The sequence below is a fragment of the Corvus brachyrhynchos genome, unplaced genomic scaffold (assembly GCF_000691975.1).
Source record: "Corvus brachyrhynchos isolate BGI_N302 unplaced genomic scaffold, ASM69197v1 scaffold150, whole genome shotgun sequence".
Classification (NCBI taxonomy): Eukaryota; Metazoa; Chordata; class Aves; order Passeriformes; family Corvidae; genus Corvus; species Corvus brachyrhynchos.
This window is the reverse complement of record NW_008236162.1, coordinates 476,969-502,158: the sequence shown is the minus strand read 5'-3', so window position 1 is coordinate 502,158 and position 25,190 is coordinate 476,969. Positions and strand designations below refer to the sequence as shown.

Below are 25,190 nucleotides of genomic sequence, written 5' to 3'. Positions count from 1 at the left end.
TGTCCTCAGGGTGCTCCAAGCCCTGTCCAGCCTGGCCTTGGACACTTTCAGGGATCCAGGGGCAGCCACAGCTGCTCTGGGAATTCCATCCCAGCTCCTCCCACCCTCACAGGGAAGGATTTTTTCTTGGCACCTACTCATGTCCAGTTGGAAACCATTCCATGTTCTCTGAAACCTGAGGAACTGCAGGCTCCTGTGGAATTTATGGAGCACTTGGAGCCCGTGGTTTAAACGAGCAGTGCCAGGCACCCGTCAGTCTCTGCTCGTGTCTCCAGTGTCTGTATTTCTCCTGGTAATTTGTGAGCCTGTCCTCCCAGCAGGTGCTGAAAGCCAAGCTTATCCTATAATCCATCTCTTTCACTCAGAATACAGCACAGCCACGCTGTGTCACTCCTCTGGGAAGAGCATCTGTGATGACAATGCCACTTGAGCTCCTGTTCCTCAGTCTTTTGAATCCCCCCAAAGCTGCCTCTTTAAACCAAACCCTCTGTGACCTTTCCAAGAGATCTCCAAAGTTTCCTCCCCCCCGGGGGTGTTGTGAAGAATAATTAATGTTTGCAAAGTGCCACGAGCTCTTTGGATGAAAGTGCTGGGGCTTATTAATATTAATAATAACAGATGAGCCCCTGCAAGGCTTTGGTACAGTAGAATGAATTAACATGAATCAAGCAATCAACAACAACAAATCAAGCCTGGAGCCCCGGGCAGGGCGTGCAGCTGGTGGGATGTGACAGCTGAGCCCGCTTGGCTTCTCCTCAGTCATTTCCATTGGAATTCAAACTGTCTCCCGTGGCCCCACGGCAGCCAAGAGTCACCTACAGCACAGATTTGCTTTTTCCAGTCCAGGCTTTTCGTTGTCATTGTCTGCGAGTTGTCTTCAGGATGACCTAAGTCAACAGAGGACTTTTTTGAGAGGTTTTGCAGGGACTTGGGGCAAATTTGGTGCCATTCCCATGGGGACATTGGCCCAAGAGAGACTTTTTCCTTCTGCAAGGCTTTTGCCACGGTTCTCACTGCATTTATCCATGTTGGGGTTGTTCCTTCTACAAAGGAGTTGACTGGAAAAATAGAGACAAAAAAAGAAATGAAGGCACAGAGACTGGATAATCTGCCAGTGCCTCCCAGTGTATCCAAGGAAAAGTGGGATACACTTCCAGTACCTCAAGGGAGTTTACAGGGGGCTGGAGAAGGACTTCTCACAAGGACAGGGAGTGGGAATAGTCTTGAGCTGAAGGAGGGAAGATTTAGGTGAGATATTGGGGAGAAATTTGTTCCTGGGAGGGTGGGGAAGGGCTGGGATGGAATTCCCAGAGGAGCTGTGGCTGCCCCGGAATCCCTGGAAGTGCCCAAGGCCAGGCTGGAGCAGGCTGGGGCAGTGGGAGGTGTCCCTGGCCATGGCAGGGGTGGCACTGGGTGGGATTTAAAGTCCTTCCAACCCAACCCATTCCATGATCCCATAGTTCTAGATGGGCTATGTCAAGTATTTTAGGCCTAGACTACATCATTCCAGCTGCTGTGCCTTCCTTCCCTGGCACAGGAGGGTGGAAGAGCCCAAAGGGAGCAGAAGTGGGCTCCAAGGATTTCACTCTCATTCACTGATGTCACACCAGTCCAAAACAGCTGCTCCAGACCTGCACAGTCTGATTTTCTCATCATTTTCTCTCAGCAAAATGCAGCGAGACAAGAGAAATTCGCGTGTATAAATTACGGAGTGAAAAGCTGCCATAACCTCTGTAGATCACAATAAAAACCTGCTACACAGAAAAAGAAATGAGGAAGCCTCAGGGCAATTTCCCTTGGAAAAATGGATGGAAAGGAACATCTATATTTTCTTGGATTATTGAGCAAAAAGTTGGGCTATTTAGGAAACATGTTAATGATCTATGGAAGGGGCTTGGAAGATTTTCGTGATTCCTGCCTCGAAGAGCAGTTGGAATCATGTAATCGCTGTGGCTCAGGATGGAGAGATTCACTCCATGGAAAATGCTGAAATTTCAGGAGAAACTTGATGTGCTGTTGGAGCAAGTTTGAATTCTTTGACTGAATGTGACACAAGATGCTCTCTCATTGGATTTGTACAGTTGTGTGAGAGGAAAAGGGATCTGGGAGGGAGGGGCTGTGTGGATTCAGCTTTTCCAAGTGTTCTCCCTGAATTTCTGAGCCCTGCTCACTGAATTTCTATGTCCACCCTGGGATCTGGCAGCCTCATTGGAGAACTGTTGGATTTATTTTATCCCAGCCACTTTCGCTTTACTCTGTAGCACTCTTGGCACTTGGCAGAAGCTGACCCCGAGTTTCCTGTTTAATTAAGATAACTTGGATATGGAGTAAAGCTCAAACAATGGGCAAACAATTCCTCTCAACCTTCCTGCCTCTTCTCTTCCCAAAGTGTTTCTACCAGCCCTGGATTTGTAGTTATGAACATCCCAGACTGCCTTTGAAAGGGCTGATTTTTTATGCCATTGGCCCATTTTCCATGGTTTTTTCCACTGTGATCATGCAAAACCAAACATCCACCCGAGCACATTCCTATGTGTCACCTACATATGGAAGGTGTCACCTACATGTATGTCACCATTCCTATGTGTCACCTACATATATGGAAGGAATTCCTGGCTGTGAGGGTGGGGAGGGGCTGGGATGGAATTCCCAGAGCAGCTGTGGCTGCCCCTGGATCCCTGGAAGTGCCCAAGGCCAGGTTGGCCGGGCTTGGAGCAACCTGGGACAGTGGGAGGTGTCCCTGCCCATGGCAGGGGGTTGGAATTACAGGACTTTTAAGGTCCTTTCCAGCCCAAACCATTCCAAGTTTCTCTCCATGGAAATGCAGTCGTTGTTCTCCTTTCTGGGCCATCCTTTAAGCTGCCAGATGCTCAGGAAGTTGAAGTGCCCAACAAATTCGCCCCCACTCCTGTGCTTTGGTAGCTCCTTGTTCCAGCTCTTCCTCTCAAGGACAGGATTTCATACCACAGAGCATCAGCCCTTCCCTGCAGTGTTTTCCCTTGGGGAATAATTTGCTTGTTGTCCTGTTGGGTCATTTATTTACTGAGGCAGAGCAAGCCCTGAGCTGATGCTTTTTACCACAAACTGATTGGAAACAGAGTCCCTGAAGTGGTGTGCGGAGACATTAAAAGACATTAAACCTGTAATTATGGTTGTGGCCAGCTTTTCACACCACAGACCACTGGCAAAATGCACATTTTTTAATTCAGTATAATTGCCAGGATTTTTTGAAGTCCACCTTTGCTATAATAATCCACTGTGGTGAGTAATTTCCACAGCCTGATTTCATCTCCTCTTTCTATGCCCCAATATCTGTGGAGTTTGTTGTCATCTGACTCAGTCCTTTTTTGCTGTATTAAACTGTTTTGTATTAAACTTTGCTGTATAAAAGTCCTTTTTTTTCCCCTGTAGCAACAGCCCAGTCACTTGGTTAGGTTCCTGTTTGTATTTCTTTTAATTCCCACTGAGAACATTAAATCCTGAAATCTCAGATTCCACCCCCCCCTCCATCCCCAAGTAGCCCAGGGAACTCCAATGTTTACGAGTTTAAGAAATTATTGTGGCTCGCAAAGACATTGCTGTTACTTTAAACAATTCTGCCCGACAGAGATTAGCTTTTAGCAACATCATATTGAGGATAATCAGGATGATTACATGAATATCCAGTGTTTTCTACATGAATATTAAACAGCCTCAACTTCAGGAAAGCCTCTTCCACTGCGTTTTTTTGGCAAACTGCATTTTTTTTTCAATTTCTGACGCTGTGAAATGAGGGAGAAAAAATGAAGTGGGCTGGGAAGTGTCTGAAGTCGGAAACGTATCCCTGTCCTTCAGTTTTGTGGCAAATAATTGGGCCCTGCAGGAATTGGCTGTGGAGCTGCTCTCTTGGCTGGGCACTCAGTGCTGGCTGGGTTTTCCAGCTGCCTCCCAGCAGTGGATTTTGGCAGGAGCCCTGAGGAGTGACACCCAGAGGAGGAGGAGAGGGGGGCTCAGAGCATCCAGAGTTCGGTGCAGATATCTCCATGGGGAAAAAAATCCAAATATTTCCCTTTAGGAGGAGGAATTCCCTGCCAGGACTTTGTTGTCCAGTGCTGGGCACCTGTCACTTATTTGCTTTTCAACCTCTACAGTTAATTTTGCTCTATTTCCATGTGTATAATTATGTGGCCTGGTGAGCACATGGGGGGACCTCGGGCTTGGGGTTTACTGAGCTCAGATTCAGCCAGAAATTTTGCAGGGAAATCTCTCCCCAGTCCTCAGCAGTTTAGGACTAGAGATCCCCTTTGTGGGGTGCTGATGCACGGGGTTGGGTGCTTCGTATGGAGGTCAAAGGGCTCAACCAAAGAGACAACTCACGGATTTTAGGGACAGAGGCCAACACTTGACTATTTCGGGTTAAATTTGGTTGTGTTTTAGCATTTGCATTCCCTTCCTTGAACTTAAAATCTGCTGAATCTTTAGGGTTGGAAAAGACCTCCAAGATCAAGTGCAAGCTTTGGCTGAATGCCACTTTTTCCTGGTTTGTGCAAGGGTAGGAACATTTCCTACTGGGAGATCACAGTCTCTCCTCTGCACAGCTGATCCTGGTGGAAGGACTTTCAATGGACACAAACCTCAGGAGAATTCAGGCTTTTTAATGCTCAAATTACGTTTAAAGATTGAAATGAGGCTCTAGATGAGCATCTTTATGTTGTTAAAAGCAGAAAATCCTCTGTACTCACCCATTTTCCTCAGTGAGCCTTAACCAGCTTGAGGCTCCACTGGTTAAACCCAAAATGCAGCATTCTGGTTTAATGCTGAGCATTATAATAAATGGGGGATGTTGTTCCACATTCCAGCACTTTTACAAACCTCTTGCCATGCAATTCTTCCATATTTTCAAATAACAACACCCAATTAAGCACTTGAATCAGTGCTGCCCTCAGCAGAGATGTAATTAAGCAGGTGTTTAAATCCCTTGTTAAATTAGTCTCTTATATTTTTCTTTCCTAATCTCCCATTGCTATTCCTGTGCAGGAAAATAATGGGAAAACAAATGAATCCTGAAGTTCTGGCTCCAGGCTTGTAGGGGTCAAACTGTACCAGCCGTGCAAAGAAGATCTATGGGATCTAATGAAATTTGGGGGGGAAAAAAGCAGCTTTAAAGAGGAGCTGGTGGGTAACAGCAGTGAAAGACAAAACATCACTTCTCTGGGAAGGAAAAAAAGTTAAGTGAAATAAAAATCCACTTCCAGAAGGGCATTATGTGGCACTTTTCCCAAGTAATGGCTCGACTGCTGTAATTTTGAATGCTCACAAATGCATCCGTGGCCCGGCCATAAAGAGAATAGGGAAACAAAGAGGTTGCTAATTCAATTACAGATGTTAGAGATCAAGCTCTCTGCTATTCATCCAAATGAAAATTTACACTAAATAACATTCTCATGAATTGGCTCAGCAGCTTAATGGACTAAAACTCTCCCCACTAACAGATTGCCCAGGCTCAGAGAGGTCCTGAAAATTGTCTCTCTGGTGGATACCTTTAACCAAACCTCCTGGTATGGAGTAAATGGAATAAAGTCACATCATCCCTTTCACTGTTCCCTTAGCTGAGAGATGCATCCAAGAGTTTCTGTGGAAAGTTTGTTCCTGTCATGGTTATGGCCAGGGCGGGGGATTCGGGGTCTTACAGAGGTCCCAAATCTTGGACAACTTTCCAGAGATGTCTTAAGCCAAATCTGCAGATTGGACCCCAATCTATATTTTTTATATTTTTATATAATATAAAAATAAAATAAACGAACAAATAAGTAAAAATAATATAAATAATTTTTTTAAAGATACAAAACATCTCATGAAAGCATCTTGTGACCCTTGAAAATGTTGTATGAGATGATGCTGGAGCAGCTCTGCTGCTGCTGGGAAAGAGGAACCAAGAGTTGAGCCAAGGGGCATTTTCAGGTGCTTTAAAGGTTCCATTTCTCTTGTGCTGGTTAAACTTTGTTCGGATGGATTTGGGGGAGAAAAGTGAACGGTTTGGTAGCAAAGGGGCTCAGATTTCTATCTGGTATAAAAAGTATCCCCTGCATGAGTCTGGCTTGCTCAAAAAATGAGACTTGTCCATTGTTAGAGCATTTACCCTGATTTTTGCCCGGTTTCCAGGGTAATTTGGATGTGATCAGTTTCTCCATGGGCTTCTCTGTCCCTGTGACACCCATCCAGTGCTTGTGGTCACCTGAACATCTTTCAAAAATCTGCTTTTGGACTTTTGTGTCCCCAGGAAGTGACCAGGGAAGCTCTTTGGAGGCAGCTGGGCCTCTTCGGCCATGAGAAGAGAAAGATAAAGATGCTTTTATCATCCTGATCCCTGATGGGAGGGAGGTGGAATGAGGGATCCAGGCTCTTCTGAGTCATTCCCAGCCACAGGGCAAGAGGGTAAAGATTGAAATTCAGGAAATTCCATTTAAATTTAATTTAAATAACTAAAATTCTCTACTCTGAGAGAGGCTGAACCCTGGATACATTTCCCAGAGAGGCTGTGGGCTCTCCATCCATGCGGATACTCAAAACTTCCATGGATGTGGGCATGGGCAGCCTGTCCCAGCTGGGCTTTGGATGGAGGATTTCCAGAGGAGGATTTGGATTCCACTTCCTACCCACAGCTGATCTGTGGCTCTGAGATTTAAGAACCAAATCCATTGGGAAAGGCAGTAAATGTCCCAGACTTTGAAATGGCTTTGAAAAGTGAGAGCCAAGCTCCCAAATCCGTTACAATTCTGAGAGTGGGAGCGATGTAAAACCCAGGAAAAAAATTGTGATTTTGTTCCATTCACCCTTCAAAAAGTTTACACATCAGTGTGGTGCTTAATGTGGTTCTGGTGCTTAATATGAAACACCTCAAAAGTTTTTTAATATTCAAATTCTTCCATTTGTACAGCTATGACTTAACACTCAAAATAGCCTCAATTCTTTTGGGTAAATTTTGAATCCTAAATGAAGCAGCAAATAACACGTTTCTGCTTAATCCCATGATTATTAAATACAGAGTGTGAAAACTCCATTGATGAAGAGTTCCTTGCTTAAAAGGTTACTTTCCTAAAAATAAAAAGGAGCCCAGGCACGTTTGCTGTGCCGGGGCTCATTTCCTCTGCCTACCAGGGACAAAAAGCTGCGTTTAAAGGTCATCGGTTCTTTTGTATGTTGATAAACAATTAGTGTGGCTGGGGGGGAGAGAGCGGCACCAGCTCCTTGAGAACGGATTCCTGAGCAAATGAACCATTCCTGACAAGTCCGGGATGCCGGGATGAACATCTCCTGGATGACTTCTCAGCCTGCGAAAATATTGCTGTTTAATCAGCTCTGGCTAACAATTATTCTTCTCCTTGACAAGCACCTTCTGGGACTCCAGTCCACCCCCCCTCCCCGAGATTATTATTTTTATTATTGTAACGTTTTATAGCCGATAAGGAAGAAGCATTTAGAAAAAGGAAATAACTGCTTTTCCCTTGCAGGCAGTTCTGCTGTTGTATGCAGATGAAATTTATGTGCCGGGAATCCAAATTGGATGTTCCTCCAGACATTTGATTGCGGCGCTGGCGGTGGCTTTTCACGCATCGTTGTGGTGGCAGTGCCCTCCCTCACCCCGCTCTGCTGCCACACAAAACCTCAGCATCCGCTCCACATTAGGAAGCGAAATTGCTGCGATTGTGGCCCGGAGCCCCTCGCTTGCCAAAAAGCCAGATAGCGCAGGTTCAAGAGTCCCTCAAAAGCCTCGCTCTCGCTGTCCCCGACCTGCCCAGGAACATCTGCAGCCCGGCAATCCGTTTATTTATTTCTTCCTAATCACTGGAAAACACCGTTCAGACTTCTCGGAATGACTTTCACCTGCCCTGTTTATTTACTCGACTTTCCTATTAGTTCTGCCTGGCATTTTTTTGGATACCGAGGGATATTCTCTTGCTAAGTTTCCAGAAATATTGAGTCAGGGTTATTATTATTTTTATTTTTTTTAAAGGCAGAAGAGCTGCTGCTGCTGCTGCAGGTGAGGGGGGTGGCAGAGAAAGGAGCCTGTGGAAAGCAGAGAGGCTCCAAGGATGTTCCCTGCCTACAGTCAGGTTCCTGGTCAGGGTAATGTTGGGACAGGGGAGGGGTTGGACACACAGGTAAATCAGTAATCAGGAAATCAGTAATCAATAAATCAATAATCAGGAAAACAGCTTTGTCCCCGTGTCCTCCTTGCCCTGTCCCCAGGTTTGCTTCATCCTGCTGCAGATTTTCAGCCTGGAAATCTCAGGAGTTTCACCCAGCCCAGCGTTTCTCCCAGTTTTAGGAGTCCTTCAGGGCTGAACCAGGCACAGGGAGGTTTTGTCCCGGACGGGAGGTGAGCCTTGCTCGCTGTAATTCCCAGCTGGGCGTGCTGGAGCTGGAGAGAGCGGAGTGACTCCTGCTGTCCATGGGACACCTCAGGCGCGGCAGGAAAAGGCACCAAACCCACCCGGGCAGGGATGGGGCAGAAAACTTGCACCAGCTCAGGTGAATGGGAACGCTGGCATTTTCCAGGGATGGGAATTCCCCTTGGAGTCAAGGAGAAGATCCTGCCAGTCCAGCACTTACTGCACTACAAAAACAGCTCAAGGCAAACTCTGGCAGTAATTATCATTATCTCTTGCATAGTTTCCTATCTCCTCCTTGATGCAGCCCCTTCAGTCAACAAAAATATTTGGGTATTTCAGAGCAGCACCTCGTGTTCGGGGGAGTTGCTGGCGCAGCTCCAAAGCAGCATCTCAAAGGGCTTTTGCTACTTCTGCTACACTGAATATTCAGCTTACATTTGTGTGTGGATGGTGCACGGGTCTGACTCCACTTGCTTTTGTTTGTTTGTTTTTAATTAACTTCTTTGTTGCTTCCAGCACCCAGAGCAATCAAGTGATGGCACTTTGAGACCCTTGGTGAGCAGAGCTACAACCTCACACGAACAGGAGACAAGGGAACGATATTCATTCCTTGCGCAAGGTTTGCAAACTCCCTGCCGTAGATGAGGGCCCCACTTGGCACACAGGGTGGGATAAAAACCGCCCAAAGGGAGAAATGACTGGGCAAAGGGAGGAAGAGTCCCCCAAGAAACAGCTTTTTCTGCATGAGTGAACTTGGTAAATGAGATACGGAAGGAACACAGAGGAACTGTTCTCAATCACAAAAGAACTTTCCAAAAATCCTCATAATAAGGTTTGGATTTAGATTTCGTTTATAAGTGGGTGTTAAAGGATTGATCCCAAGGGAACAGGGTACTGGGTTTGGTTCTTGGGATTGACAGAAGTCGGCACATGAAGATTTCGTTTGGATATTGGGGAGGAATTCCTGGCTGGGAGGGTGTAAGAAGGGCTGGGATGGAATTCCCAGAGCAGCTGGGGCTGCCCCTGGATCCCTGGCAGTGCCCAAGGCCAGGTTGGAGCACCCTGGGACAGTGGGAGGTGTCCCTGCCCAGGGCAGGGGTGGCACTGGGTGGGATTTAAGGTCCTTCCAACCCAAACCATCCCAGGATTCTTTAAAACCACCCCAAAAAAGTGTCGGGTCCAGGACATGTGAGAGCTCAGCTCTGGCAGGCCCAGATTTGAACTGAAACTCTTCCTAACACTGACCAACCTCCACATTTCCCAGGAATTCTAACGGAGAGGCAGCTACTTCAGGTGCTCCCTCCCAAAACCTCTTGGAATGGAGTTTGTCTGGGTACAATTCAGCTGAAAAACAAATGCTGTGGAAAATTTACATTACACCCCAGAGTTTCATTGAGCACAGAGCATTTTTCAATTCCAGAGTGAGCTGCAAAGCTTAAACCGGGCAAAGAATTCATTATTTTAATGATAATAATTTACACTTGCATGGGAGCTTTCATCCAAGAAAATACCACCTTAGAATTTTCCATTCACAGCCTCTCCAAGATGGGATAATTTCACCTTGATAAGTGTGTGCATTATATTTGCCTTTGCTGCTTCTGAAGGAAAAAAATGAAGATTATTATAGTTTGTACAGTCGAGTGTTTATTATAGAAATATTTTGCATTTATATTGTAGTTTTCTTAAAATCTGAATGTGGTTTTGAAACCCTGCTTTAAAGCTATCAATCCCCTCCTAGGGACGATTATCCCAGTGCTGTGTCCTTGGGGAAACTGAGGGAAAAACCTCCTGGGGCTGCTCTGGGTCTGTTCGTTTTCTTTTTGAAGGAAGCAGTGGCTGCTTTGCATCTCTGGGAATGGGGGCTCTTCACTGAGATCAAATCTGCTGGTCCGGCTCAGCTGGGACCTTAAAAATAAAACATTTTCTCTTAAAGGGGGTTTCTCCATCTGCAAACCTCAGAGTGGGGATATTTTCCATGGTTTCAGTCCAGCTTTTAATATCTTTGTCCATGAAAAACACAGCAGATCTTCATTTTCTTTCTATAGTGGCAAATTGAGCCAGTTTGGCCTCTTTTGATGAGTAATAAATTCCCCAAACCAAAGCTGTTTTCTTCCAGCCTTTGTCTTTTTGGAGGCTCTGCACAAATATACTTAGAAATAAACAAATATACTTAATAAAATAAACAATATACTTAGAAATAAACAAAAGTTTATTTTACTTTTTTTTTCTCCTGCAATTTTCTTTGCACTATTTACTCATTTTTTAAAAATTAAATTGCCTTTTTGTGTGTGTCCCTTCCCCTCAAAACTGTTGGGAATTCTTGATTTAAACATGTGGGAGCAGCAGAAGGCAGCCCAAAACCAGGGAGACATAACTATTTAATGGCACAGGGTTTATAAATCCTAAATGAGCCAAACTGGGCTTAAAAAGCATTTTCCAGAGGAAATATCCCAAATACAGGAAAGATTGCAGGATATATTCCCTTGGTGATGGATTCAGGGTTGGAGTGTTGTTGAATTTATTAATGTGTTTTAGCTCTGAGATTTGATTGTGTCATAAAGATTTCATGGATTATTTGGGGATTTTCTTCTTTATTAACTGGTGGGAGTCACAAAATTTGAGCAGACTTGAACTTTAATACAATAGTAAGATAATACAGTAATGAAAACAGTAATAAAATAGTAATTAAAATACAATAGTAATATAATAGTAATTAATAATATTAATAGTAGTATAAGAATGTAAGTATGATAGTAGAGCATATATAAAGTATTGTTATTAATAATAATAAAAACCCAATAAAACTCATGTAATTTAGTTAACAGACAGATATGACCTTTTTCTGTGTTTTTCCATCACCGTCACAGCTGTTCCAGTGCTTTAAAAAAACCCAACACTTTGGCTTCACACTTAGCAAAGCCTCTGATAAACTTAGAAAACCCTTTAATGTCAGCACTGGGGACAAAGCCAACAAGGCAATTCATTATTTCAGTCACATTCTACATGGCAAAGAAAGAATGAATATGTTTTCATTCTTTGTTTTCATGAGTAAATTGAAAAAAAAAAAAAAAGGGAATTTTGGGCTACCCACAGGAACTGCTGCAGGATTTCATGGCCCAGGTTAATGGGTGCGGTGTTGCTCCAGCTGGAAAAACAGGGAGTGCTTTTTGTTCGTGTTTCCCTCAGAGTGTCTGAGGCACAGGAATGATTAAAGGCAGTAATTATTAATTAAATGAGCAGGATGCAGCCCCCAATCCAGGGAATCAGCCTCCAGAAAAACCCTTTGGATTTCCCAACAGATCTGTGGACATTGCATTAACTAAAGCTCCTCATTCCTTGCCAGGCAAGTTTATGCCTCCCTATCCCCACTTCTTCCCTGGCTTTTTTTCCCCACCAGTGCCTTATTAATGAACTGTGAAAGCTGACATTTCCAATAAGGAACAATTAAATCTGGAACTAAATGAAATGAAGTCATTCATTTACAAAATAATAGCTAACGAGCACGAGGAGGGGGAAAAATGTTTGCAAGTCAGGGGGAAAAAAAAAGAAAAAGAGTAAATTAAGTCTGACTCCATTAATGTTCTTTAAATACTTCTGCTGCTCCGAAAATGAAATGGGAAGCATCTTATTAACTTCCTTCCAGAAGGGAGGAGTGGGATATTCAGCATGACAAGCATTAAAGGTGGAAATCCTTCAGAGCTGTTGTGTTTTGGTATTTAAATTCTTAATTTTCAGCCCCGCTTCCTTGCAGAGGTGCTGCAGCAGGTCTGGAGCAAAGAATCTTGGAATTATGGAATGGTTTGAGTTGGAAGGAACCTCAATCCCATTCAGATGGGCAGGGACACCTCCCACTATCCCAGGTTGCTCCAGCCTGGCCTTGGACACTTCCAGGGATGGGGAATTCCTGGGGCAGGAACAGAGACCTGATAAATGCTTGTCACCTAAAAATGCCGCTGAGGTCAGCACAGAGGGTCCTTCCAGCCCTGAAAACCTTTCCAGGGGGCCCCAAGGCTCTTGGATCCAGGGAACAGGAACAGGCCTGTGGATGTGAGATGTGGGATGTGAATGGAATTACTCAAATTACAGCAAATTCCCAGCCCCAGGGAGGAATCTCCTGGGTCCTGCTCTGGTTCAGTGTGGGCAGATGAGAGACAGAAGCAGGAATTCAGCCGGGGGGAATGGATTCAGAGCATGCTGTGGAGAACCCTCCAGACAATCCATATTCTCTCTTTGTTCTGGCACGCTCCAAGGACAGAATTCCAGTGGTTCAAGGCTGAAGTCCCTCTGCCTCATTTTCTCTGCTCTGTGGCTTTCCATGGGTGCAGAACTTCCTCCCCTCCCTGAGAACCCTCAGCCCCAGCACTGCATTTCTGAGAGCTGCTGAATCCACAGCCACTTCCAGGTTATTCCCTGGCAAATCCAGCCACTCACCCTCTGCTGGGTTTTCCAGGCTGATCCATCTAAACCCAAACCCAAACAAGGAGTGCAAACACTGCAGGAACAAATGGGAAAGAACACAGACACTGCTGGAATTTCAGGGAATTCTGATTTGCTGTGGCCAGTGCAGCTCCAGGTTTGCCTTGCTACTTTAATGCACTTTGATTTAAAACCTCTGAAGGCTCAAGTTAATATTTTGCAATCGATTATTCTTAGGGGGATTTCACCACTCTTCCCTAAGAATTTGAGTTTTACTTGAATTATCTAAAAATCTCCATCCTTTTCTCAAACATTCCCCACAACCCTGTGTTTTCTTCCCTTCAGACTGAGGAATATTTGAAAAGGAGAATTAGAAAGAGATTCAGATCCAGGCTGAAAAAAAATAAAGCATTGATTTCCTCAGTTATACTTAAGGCCCTTTCCTTTTGTAAAATAAATAACCTGAATAAACACGTCAGGGAAGATTAAAACCTCATTAAAAAGTGTAAACAGAGTACAAAGAAGATAAAAAAAAGAAGCTAGGCTGAATTGAATAATGGCAATAATAAAATCACTACCCAATATTGCCAGTTAAAAGTCCTGCTAAGGGGGAGGATGGGAAGCAGAGCTGCTGTTATCTCACACTCAGGATGGAGATTTCTTCTCAATAATTAGATAACATTTTAATGAATAAATTAATTCCATTATCCAGGAAATGGGGATCATTGATAAAGCCGATTCCAAGCCAGTTCCAAAATCTAATCAGGGATTTTCTGCTCGGGATGGTCAGGGAGGATGGATGGGAGCTGCAATATTTCTCCCTGCCCACCTGAAGGAGACACAAATGCTGAGGCCGCCACTCCATCCCTGCCTGCACAAGAGCTTTAAAATCACAATATTAATGCAAATTATGGCTTTCAGGATCGCAATTATGCATTTTTATTTTACTGAGGTGAGCAGGATTGTTGCATATCTCAAATGCTAAAGAAAACAACTTTATCTTCTTTTTAGGTGACGTCCTTTTAAAGACAAATTCACAGAAAAGGTGAAATATTGCCTGGTGCAGAGGAAGAACTTGAGCAGCCTTTGAGAGCAGGATGAAGTTGTGTTAATGCAGTGCCCGTGCTCAAAATTTTTAATTTAAAGGGTAAGGAAAGGCAAAAGAAGTAGAGGGAAGAATTTAGTGAAGGAAAGGGCAAAAATGAGTGTGCAGAAGGAATGTTTCCATAGGAAATGACAGGCGCAAGAGGAGGAATTCTATTATTCAATTGAAGGTAAAATTTAATGCAGGAGGAGGACTGGAATGTGACTGGGCACAAGCACCTTGTGATTATCACCTCTGCTGCTCTGGCGGAGGGCAGCAACCAACGGGAGGTGCTGCAATTGCCTGCCTGGCCTTTCAGGCAGCATCAAGCAGCGCAATTTCAATAATGATCCTTCATCCCAGGCTCTGCAGACACCCGAGGCGGTGATGGCTGTGCTGGAGAGCCCCCGGCAGGGCTCTGGGGTGGGTGCTGCCTCGAGTGCCACCGAACTGGGTGTTGGGCTTTAGCCCTGCTGGCTCCCCAGCTCCAGGGGGTGTTGTGTGATGTGCACAACCTCTGAGTGCCACAGTGGATTTCTGACGATAAATAACAGCATTTCTACACCCCCTGACATCTGGAGAAACCTCTCCATGTCCTTTTTTAACACCAGGGTGTCGCCCTCATCCTCTCCAGAGTGCTGGTCTGAGAGCTGCTGTCTCTCCAGAGTCACCCTGGGCTGTGTCCAGGGTTTCCCTTCACCAGTTCCCAATAAAACCCTCCAAACCAATCCCAGGGATGGCAGTGGAATAATAAACTGGTTGTAGATGAGCCTGAGTGAGTGCAGCTCTTCCCCTGACAGCTCCTGGGTGCTTTACTCATCATCAGTGTTCTTCCTCATGGAATTCCCTCGATTCCTTCATTCCCGGGGTGATCCAGAAGTTGTAATGCTGAATACAGCCCACTGCTGCAGCCAGTGTTGGCATTTATTTGATTTTTCTGGCTAAAGGAGGGTGGTTTTCACTGATTTTCAGTCCTTGAGGAAGAACCTGGAGCCTGGCTGTGTAAAACACTTCACACAGGTGCGTGCTGCGCTTCATCCAGAGCCAGGGAGGTTTTCTACCCGGGATCAAGGAGAAAAAATGCATGAGGAGAAATCAAACCCCTACTCAACCATCTTTCCCAAACCTTCTACATTCAGTGCCCAGGATCCTCCTGAGAAAGAGTCCACTCCAAAGTGCAATTATTGTCCAGAACATGATACAGAGCTCTTCACTTGAGTGTTTTATTCTCATTCTGGAACTCACAGTTTGCTTTGTGCTCCTTCAGACGTGTTTGGTGTGAGAGAGGACATCCGAGCCTTCCTTCCCAACCTGGGAGAGATGCGCTTCCCTAATCACACTGTCGAGCACAGCGAGTTCCCTGCCTTGGGGGGAAGGTTCCCTGGACAAATAAACCCCATTGATTTCTTTCCAGACCTGGTTCAGCACGAGTGGAAATGCTGCTGTTACACCACCGTGCCCTGCAGCCATGAGTAACTCTCCAGGGAGGGCAGGGAGACAAAGGCACGTGTAATCATTTGTTTTTCATAATGACAGCAATAACTTCACCTTCATCTGCTTAAGAGCATTCATTTCCTGCCAGGAAATCACTGTGTTTAAGTTTATTCCAGGAGCTTAAGGAGATTGTGGTGACTCAAATACGATTAGGGAGGTGTGTCACATGTGATCCTGGGGATGGGTCAGTGGGTGCTGGAATGGTTTGTGATCCTGGGGATGGGTCAGTGGGTGCTGGAATGGTTTGTGATCCTGGGGATGGGTCAGTGGGTGCTGGAATGGTTTGTGATCCTGGGGATGGGTCAGTGGGTGCTGGAATGGTTTGTGATCCTGGGGATGGGTCAGTGGGTGCTGGAATGGTTTGTGATCCTGGGGATGGGTCAGTGGGTGCTGGAATGGTTTGTGATCCTGGGGATGGGTCAGTGGGTGCTGGAATGGTTTGTGATCCTGGGGATGGGTCAGTGGGTGCTGGAATGGTTTGTGATCCTGGGGATGGGTCAGTGGGTGCTGGAATGGTTTGTGATCCTGGGGATGGGTCAGTGGGTGCTGGAATGGTTTGTGATCCTGGGGATGGGTCAGTGGGTGCTGGAATGGTTTGTGATCCTGGGGATGGGTCAGTGGGTGCTGGAATGGTTTGTGATCCTGGGGATGGGTCAGTGGGTGCTGGAATGGTTTGTGATCCTGGGGATGGGTCAGTGGGTGCTGGAATGGTTTGTGATCCTGGGGATGGGTCAGTGGGTGCTGGAATGGTTTGTGATCCTGGGGATGGGTCAGTGGGTGCTGGAATGGTTTGTGATCCTGGGGATGGGTCAGTGGGTGCTGGAATGGTTTGTGATCCTGGGGATGGGTCAGTGGGTGCTGGAATGGTTTGTGATCCTGGGGATGGGTCAGTGGGTGCTGGAATGGTTTGTGATCCTGGGGATGGGTCAGTGGGTGCTGGAATGGTTTGTGATCCTGGGGATGGGTCAGTGGGTGCTGGAATGGTTTGTGATCCTGGGGATGGGTCAGTGGGTGCTGGAATGGTTTGTGATCCTGGGGATGGGTCAGTGGGTGCTGGAATGGTTTGTGATCCTGGGGATGGGTCAGTGGGTGCTGGAATGGTTTGTGATGAGGTCAGCCTGTGCTGGAATGGTTTGTGATCCTGGGGTTGGAACATTTTGTGGTAAGTACATTTAATCAAAAGCTCTCAGTCTTACCTGCTTTTGTAGAACAGAGGGTTAATCTGCCTGTTCCTGACTGGGCCTGGAGGGTCCCTGGCCATTTCCAGACCAGCACAGCCCTCCTTGAGTCACCTCACCTGCACAGGGACTTCAAGGTGGCCAGAGCCCTCCATCCATCTATCTATCTATCTATCTATCTATCTATCTATCTATGTCCTATTTATTCCCCACTTTGGGTTTCTCCTCTCCTGTGTTTGTGGAACTGTGAAAATCCTGGTCAGCAGCTGATTTCTAATGACTCTTGCCCTAAACCTCCCGGCTTTTATCTGAAGGGTTTTAGGGTTGTGTGATTGTGAGGAAGTCTATTTTAGATTTAAAATATGTCCTCGGTCCTGGTGGCTGCTAAGGAAGGCTCACATCCTCAGTACAAGTGGTTTCCTGGAACAGAAGGCAGAGCAGTAACAACAACAACAGCAACAATAATAATTTCTAGCAGTTCATGTTACAGTGGAGTAGAAATGAGCATAAAGCTCATGGAAAAGTTGGGGATGTGATGCTGGTGGATGGGATGGAGAAGTACAGCCAGCAGAAGTCTGGAGGAAGTCATTCCATGTCTTACTGTCACTAAATGTGCGGTGTCAGAGACACATGGGCTGCAGAGAATCAAAAACCTGTGAAATACCTAGAGCAGTAACAAAAAACCTGTCCTGAGATTTATAAGGAGATACCAGGGCTAATTAGCAAAGAAAGGGAATGGACAAATCCACACAAACTGTGTAATCTAAGCTATTTAAGTTATGGTAATACTCAAGTTTGTACTGGGGTATAGATTATAGGAGTAAAAAATTACAAATAAAAGACAAAATTAGCAGTTCACTGCTCTGAGTATTTTTTTCCCAGCTCCTTTTTGCAGTGTGGAGAGGAAAGGTGGGTCTCGAGCCAGAGAGGATGTGGGTTGATGCTTCTTGATAAGGTGAGACTCTTCTTGCAGAGGAAAACAGATGAGTTTGCTCCTTCCAGAGTCTAGAAATTACGTTGCTTTTTTCAAAATAAATGTGGCCTGCACTACCCAGGGAGAAACACCTCGTTTGGCTTTCATTAAGAGAGCTCGCTGTATTTTATGAAGGTATCAGGGGCTGTAGCTATAGGATTTATTTGTTCACACTTCAAAGCATTTTGGTGTGCTGGTAGTATTTGGAGATTTTGGTGAACAAACAGCCAGAGAAAGGACCTGCTCTCAATTCCTCTGAGGTGTGACTGGAGTGCTTCAGACCTGAGTTCCTGCCTGGAAGGCTCTGAATTTCCAGGGGTGTTGGCCAGATTTGCCTTCCAGACTTTGTCTGCATTGGTAACAGCAAGAATTCAGTGCTAACATTTACCTCTCTTTTACTTCAACTCAAAAGTTTCATTTTATCACTGCCAGGCTGGAAATGGGGGCTCCAGCTGAGATGGTGCTGAGTGGATCCTGCCACGAGTGCCCTGGATTTCTGCTTGGCTTTGCTTCAGAATTACCGGCAACGCCAAGTGCAGTCCCTAATTTTACCCCATTGTGTGCTACACAAGAGAGGAAGAAGAAAAAAGCTTAATCTTCAAAAAAAAAAAAAAAAACCTTCGTATTTTTCTCTTAATATTGGCAGTTGTTTGCTTTTAAATTGCTCCTTTTTCATCAAAAGCTGAGAGCTCTGTTAAAAGGAGCAGCCCTGCAATAATCTGAGTACTAACAGAACTCTGGTGGTGAAGCTTCAGCCTGTGCTGGAGAATCCTTCTGGAAATTGAAACTGGTGTGGTGAGAATGGATTTTTTTGGAGTTTCCAGCCCTGTAACCTGGCTGGGGTGAGTCATTTGTGGCCACTGAAAGCCCAATTACTGCCTCAGAAAGCAGGCTGATAACGATGCGAAAGTGGCAGTGATGGAACACTCAAATGGAAATAATTAGAGTGTTTGCCTTGGTACTTAAGTCATTTATTCCCTAATTAACTGTCCCGGAACCGCCTTTTCCCAGTGATGTATAAATTTACCCAAGGAGTTCAGGTATCAGAATTAATGTTGTTGATTAAGCTCGATGTGTGCAGGAGAGACTGGAAGCATGGCCCAGAAAGCTGGGAAAACACTGGAAAAAATGGAATACGAGGGAATGTTCTGGCTCTTTGGATTGTAAAATATGTGCACATCATCTTTTTGCCGCTTTGCGTTGTCCTGATTAAAAAATGCAATGCTGCAATAATTATTTAAAAGCCTGGTTACTTTTAAAAATGCCCATAAACCCAAGGTCAATTTAAACCACAGAATGGGGAGCCTGGAGTTAATTTTTGCCTCTTTCTGGTCATTAGGAGTGGAGAAATGGGGGTCAGGATGAGCTGTAAATTCAGTCTGGGGACAGGTTTTAGTGAGCAGCTACCCCTCAGAGCAGGGCCAGCTCGGGGTACACAGGCTGACACGAGTGTAGGTACACAGCTTTTAGTTTTGGTCCTGTTGGTGTTAATTTTGACAGACCTTGACCCTTTCCTGAGCTGCCTCTCTGAAAGCTCAGGTTTGATGTTTGTATTAATTTCTGTATATTAACATCAGACTCTGGCAAGTACAAATATTTCTTCCATAAAAAATTCAGCATTGCCTGTTAAATATTTCACAGCAACCCTAAACTTTTATCACTCACTTTAATTGACAGGCTCCTTTATGTGTGTTTTGTTTTGAATAATTAAATCCTTCTGTCTTCATCAAACCCCCCCCAAACTTGTGAATATTCTGTGTTCTGTCCCTTGGCAGCTGTGGGTTCTGAGTTTCTTGTTTGTCTCATGGCCTCAAGAAAAAACACCACTGAGAGCTCTTCTGGAGTTTTGGGGCTGGCAAGAACTCGGCTCCCCCTGAGGTTCTGTTCCTGCAGGCATTTCCCACTTCAAACAAGGGGTTCAGGAGTGCTCCTGCTGCAGTTTTAGTGGAGTTCCCCTGGTCCCAAGAAAGCCCAAGGTTCCCAAATTAGATTTTAGTGCTGATTTTCCAATCCATGCTTGTTTTGGAGTAATAATAATAATAATAATAATAATAATAATACTTCTATTAGCAAGAATAATTTGGGGGCAAGGCTTCTGCTGCTATAATAAAAAGAGTAACCTTGGCTTTGGATAAATAGAAAACAGCAGCACAGACAGACACTGTGTAATGACAGATTTCTGGGGCAACAATAATTAAATTACTTTGGTTATTCTTGTTTCACTACACAAACAAACAATATTATCCAGCTTATTTTTAGATCAATTTGTTAGCTCAGGCCCTCTCACTGTATGGTTGTTTCCTGTGGAGTCAGATTCACTTAAGCAGTATTTCTATAAGGCTTGGATTTCCTTCTTCCCTTTCTTTCCTTCCTTCCTGCTCCAGCTCTTGTGTTCATTCTGTTCCTGTGCCGAGTGGAGCTTGGAGTAAAACCCTGACTCGAGGAGAGTTTTGTCATTGAGCAAAGGGAAAAAAAGACAGAATTTAACATGCAATGATCATTACAGCACCAGACTGGATTCCTGGGGACAAGAGCTCCTTCTCCCAGCTGGTTCTGATGTCAGCAACCTTCCTTCCCCTCCTCAAAACCCCATCCTCCCCCAAAACAAGGACATAAATACAGGAATTGGGGGAAGTTGGGAAATAAACCATCCTCCAGTGGATCTCGAGGTGTTTGTCATCCCTTATCAGCCCCATAATGACAGTGCAGAGATGGCAGATGATGACAGCAGCCCCAGTGACACCGCTCAGCGCCAAAGAGGTGAAGATTGCACATTTTATTTTGGAAAATAATTATGCAGCTAATTACAGCTCTTGACTCTCGTCCTTCCCCTGCCTGTGTTCTTGGGCAGGCTGCTCTGCTTGGCTTGCACGAGACGGTGTCAGTTATTCTAAAGGTCAAAAGACTCTCTTGTTATGATTTGTAATTGCTGGTGATGGGGAATAAAATAAATACAGCATCGTGTGGGGTCATTTAACTCATTGTTGTCTTCTGCTGCTGACTATTCTGTTCTGTGACCACCATTACACACTGATCCCACTATCAGGGTGAGCTTATCTGACAATTAGGATGTACTTTATGTGGGTGAAGGAGGAGAAAGAACCCAAAAGTCGAGCTCTGGACTCCTGTGAGAAATTTCAGACCTGAATTCCAGATGTAGCGATGTGACCTAACAGTGCAGGACTGCCTGATTCAGGACCATTTTAACAAAAGTGAGCAACTCTCCGGTGAAGCCACAAGTGAATTTCACAGAATCACAGAATCAATTGGGTTGGAAAAGACCTTTGAGCTCATTGAAATCAGAATTAATATTTTGTGCAGCCTTTGTCTTCTTTTCCTGCCCCTCCTCCCCAAACCCTGCATGGCAGCTGTGAGGATGGACCCTCCTCCTGCTTTCCTCGGACCACTGCTTTTGGAGAACTCTGGAGCCAAACACAATTCCCATCCCTTATGGGCCAACTCTCCCACCCCAGGCCATACAATCCCCGTGGCCTCAGATCTCAGGGTCAGCTCTGAGTCTTGACTCTGCCTGATTCATTTCCATTTGCATACTCTCCTCTAGATTTCATTTAGACACCCAGATTTAGTTTAGTTCCAGCCTCATGTCTCTGATCATTTCCTTGTCCTCTCTCCGAGTTTGATTCAATCCTTTTGGTTCCCTTTAAAAGGCTGATTTCTCAGCCGCTCCCTGCTTTGTTCCTCAGGGACCTTCAGGCCTTTGTGTTTTCTATCTGCATCTTCCTCGTTGTGATGTTTATTTTATACCTGGAGATAAACCTCCTTCAGTTGGGACTGCAAGAAATGAACAAATTTTACAAGCAGTGGCCAGGCCAGGAGCCTGGACAGGAACGTTTGAGTGCTGCTGATGTTTTTTCCAGCAGTTTTTCTGGATGTTTGCCATCCGAATGGCTCCATGCAGTGTGAATTTAATGTTGGGAATCCAGGAGTTGTGCCTGACCCCATCACTGCATGACCACACGAATGTCAGGTCACTTCTATCTCCTATCTCTGTCTAATTTTGGGGCTTTAAGACATTTTCTTTTTGCCTGTAGCACACTGCAGTTGTACATGGAATTTACAACACACAGCAAAGTTATTTCCAACTCTCTGACATCCCAAAATGTTGGAACAAGTGGTGGCTTGAAGCATTTTTGCACGAGATATTTTTCTCTGGGTGCCATTTCTGCATCTGATTTTCTTTACTGATTTATTGCCAAATACAACAAACTGTCTTACCAATAATTTTCCTTTTAATGACCGTGTGGTGCTGATTTGTAGATATTTTGTCCTAATGATATGAACCTGAAGTGTTTCAACTTAACTGAGCAAGGTTTTCTTTGTACTTTTTCACCTTTTAAAAAAATATTCCAGGACAAGAAGAGCAATATTGGAAAAAGGAGTGGTCCAAGTTCATTCCTCCGTGAGAAATGGATTTTTCTGTGCAATTTTTTGATCTGAAAAAAGAATTATTAAAATAGTATGTATAATATTATGACTATATGATATATAATTTATAAATAAACTGTCCTGTACCTACAGATTGAAGGATACGACTGATGAGTTCACAAATAAAGGTCCATCTTTGTCCCACTCCTGACTGTCAAATCCTTGAAGCTAAGGAAAAACAACCTGAGATTTTGCAAATACAGAGCAACAAGCAATCCCTCTCCTGAAACTTCTCTTTAAAGAGCATTCAGACCCTTCCAGAGGTGAAGGAGCCATGGAGACAATCGTGGTTTTATTGCTGATGCTGTGAGTGAATCTCTCCTCCAGGAATTTGCCCAATCTCTTTTTAAAACCTTCTATTTATTTTAAAATTGCTGTTTAGTGATTTCTCTGCACGGCTCAAATCTTTCCAAGGTTGCATTAAGAGTCCTGGAAATGATCTCTTTCATGGTCTTTGGAGGTTTGCGATTCAAGTCCGGGTTTTTTTGCAGTTGTGAGGACTGAGTGTGGCCTCTTTTCCACCTCCTATTCAAAGAACTCTGGAGCCTGGGCTTTATTAATAAATTAACTCATGTGGCGATGGAGTCACAGGAGATTCAGGGACACTAACGAAGAATAAGGGGGGAAATGTTGTTATAAAAGCACTCCTGTATAATTCTCCTGTAAATCACAGCACCAAGAACGCCCTCCATGTTCTTAAAACTGTCCTCCCTGTGACAGCTCCACCTCGTGCCACCTCTTGTGTGTCTGTGGTAAATATTTGTATTTTAGACCAGGATTTAATTGGAGGAGAAGAAGCCGGGGTGGCTTTTCAGGGGGATTGGGGGTGGCTTGTTTAAATCTCTAAAAAGTGGAAGGTTTGGAGGTAAGGGAGGGAACAGCCTCATTTCCTCTGCTCCATCCCTCTAGGATCAGAAGTGTTGGGCTTGAACTCCTCGAGGCAGCTGCACACACAGCGATTGAACCCCGTGGCCCATAAAGGGAAGGAGGGGAAGGCCTTGTCCCCTTGAGTAGCCAACCAGACCCATCAAGAACTCCTCGTTATTGATAATTCAGCATTCCCGGGGCACTCCGGGGCTGGTGCTGCCCATGCTCAACTCACAAAGAGCTCATTTCCTCAGGGCTGTGAGCATTTGTAGGTGTGGATATTCCAGAACAGGCTCCTGCTTTGGCACATCCAAGTGCTCTGTAAGAGTCTGGAATTCCAACTTCTCCAGGATAATTGGGATAACATTCCTTAACCTGTCACATCCCAGCCTGCTTTATCCTTGGCAGTGCTTTTCAGCTTCTGCTCTCAACAAATGACTTGAGTTCCTTGAGATGGATGCTTTGAGCAATTTTCTGAGGATTCTGTTGTCTTCAGTGCCTTTTTATATTTTTTTCAGGCTGCTTCACCTCACTGGGTGGGAAACGGGTGGAAAGCTCTTGGTGGCAGCTCATTCCATAGCTCCAGTGTGGATCTGGATCATCCCACTGGTGTGGGCATCCCCAGCTGGGTTAGAATGCTGGTCCCTGCATTTGAGGTTTGAGGGACCTGCCCTGAGGTCTTGGTTTGTATTCTTGACTTCTCACTGTGAATTACTCGTGCATTAGGTGAGTTACTAGGAGTAGTAGTGAAGGTGGTGATGTGTAGTAGAGCCACAGCAGGATTCCCATCCCAAGGGAGATGCTGTGAGTGTTGCTGTGTTTACTCTGGGGACTCAGTTCCTACAAGTGACAGCTCCTCATGATCCTGACCAGGGAAACCAGCAAATCCTCCTGAAACGAGAGGAAACTCAAATCCTCAAGAGTGCAAAGCCTGGCTGCTTCCAGAAACTCTTTGTTTTATGAAAATCCAGTTCCTTTATTCCCAGAGCAGTGTAAGTGCTGTGCTGGTCCTCAGCTGAGGGGGAATTTCAGAGGGAGCAACTGCAAAGCCACAATCTGAAATTCAGCCCTTTGCCATGATTACTTTGGGCAGCCACAGTTTTTCTTGTTCCAGGAGGAGGAGGATGAATACTGGGGAGTGTTGAAAAGATCAGTTCATTCTTCCCAGTGAATTTATGTTGAACTATGGAATCCTGGAATGGGTTGGGTGGGAAGTGGACCTTAAACCCCACCCAGTGCCACCCCTGCCATGGGCAGGGACACCTCCCACTGTCCCAGGCTGCTCCAAGCCCTGTCCAACCTGGCCTTCGGCACTTCCAGGGATCCAGGGGCAGCCACAGCTGCTCTGGGAATTCCATCCCAGCCCCTGCCACCCAGTGACTTTCTCCAGAGAATAAACCAGGAGCCACAATCTGAACTCCTCTGGAACGTGGCCAGGATGTCGATGATCCCGGGATGCCAACCCAGTGAATGTTGATTTTCCACTTGTGTTGAATGAACACAAAATCCTCATCAACTCTCAGCTCCCATGATGGTAAAAATGAAATCAAACAGGTCCTTCCAGACAAACAAAATTTCCAGTGCTGCTCAGCTACCCCCTCTTAATGGGGTAAAGCTGCTCTTAACAGCTCCATCGCAGTTTTGTCCAGCTGGGGCTTTATTTTTTTATTTAATTTACAATCATCTGGTGCAAGTCTGCACGAACATCCCAGCTAGACTCTACTTAATATGCACCAGAATTATTGTATTTGATATATATCAATTTTAAATCTGTTTCCACACAACCTTGAATGCCTTTCTGGCTGTATATCACTTCATCAGGCCAGCTTAACTAGAGCTTCTTTTTCATTTTTTATTGCCCCCATAAAATCTAGGAATGGAACACTTTGATTTTTCTAGCAGTAATTTTTATTACTTTTTGCCTTTTTTTTAAGTACTTGTCAGTGAGATGCAGTACTTTGCACAGAGTATATTTTCCAGCTCTGCATTGTATTTTTATTTCAATTTATTTTAGCCCAAACGTCCAGCATACATCTAAATAATACCTATGGTGGTTCAAATGAGTGGATTATGAATGTAATTGTGGGGATATAAAGTGGGTTCATGGCCAGGATTGGTGGATTTTAGTTCCCTGCTCCAGTCCCAGATACTTTCAAGTAAGTCCTGCAAGGATAACTCATGTTGCAGTTTTAATGTTGCCCATAAAACCCTATTGCAACGCAGGAGGGGAAAATGAATTTATTGCCATTTTTATGGTTTTACTTTACTTTTTAGGTTTTTCTAGATTTTTCCCCCGAGTGTGTTATTGCACTGCATTTTATTTTTTTCCCCTAAGAACACAGAAATTGCCATATTAGCCC

At 44.9% G+C, this 25,190-nt stretch overlaps 1 protein-coding gene across 12 annotated transcripts; it reads left to right on the top strand.

Moving 5' to 3' along the window:
- Nucleotides 1-15,517: 15,517 nt before the first annotated feature.
- On the top strand, nt 15,518-22,107 carry LOC108446058. 12 transcript variants are annotated; one of them, XM_017731564.1, is made up of 4 exons: nt 15,519-16,447; nt 16,479-16,528; nt 17,427-17,499; nt 19,902-22,107. In XM_017731564.1, the coding sequence occupies exons 1-3, from the start codon at nt 15,547-15,549 to the stop codon at nt 17,493-17,495; spliced, it is 1,020 nt and encodes a 339-aa protein (XP_017587053.1). In that variant the 5' UTR covers nt 15,519-15,546; the 3' UTR covers nt 17,496-17,499; nt 19,902-22,107. The 12 variants fall into 12 exon arrangements, 11 of the variants coding, with proteins under 11 accessions (XP_017587011.1, XP_017587053.1, XP_017587076.1 ...); XR_001861171.1 differs by having other exon boundaries at nt 15,518-16,447; nt 16,479-17,499; XM_017731587.1 differs by lacking the exon at nt 17,427-17,499 and having other exon boundaries at nt 16,479-16,518; nt 18,269-22,107.
- The last annotated feature ends 3,083 nt before the right edge of the window (nt 22,108-25,190 follow it).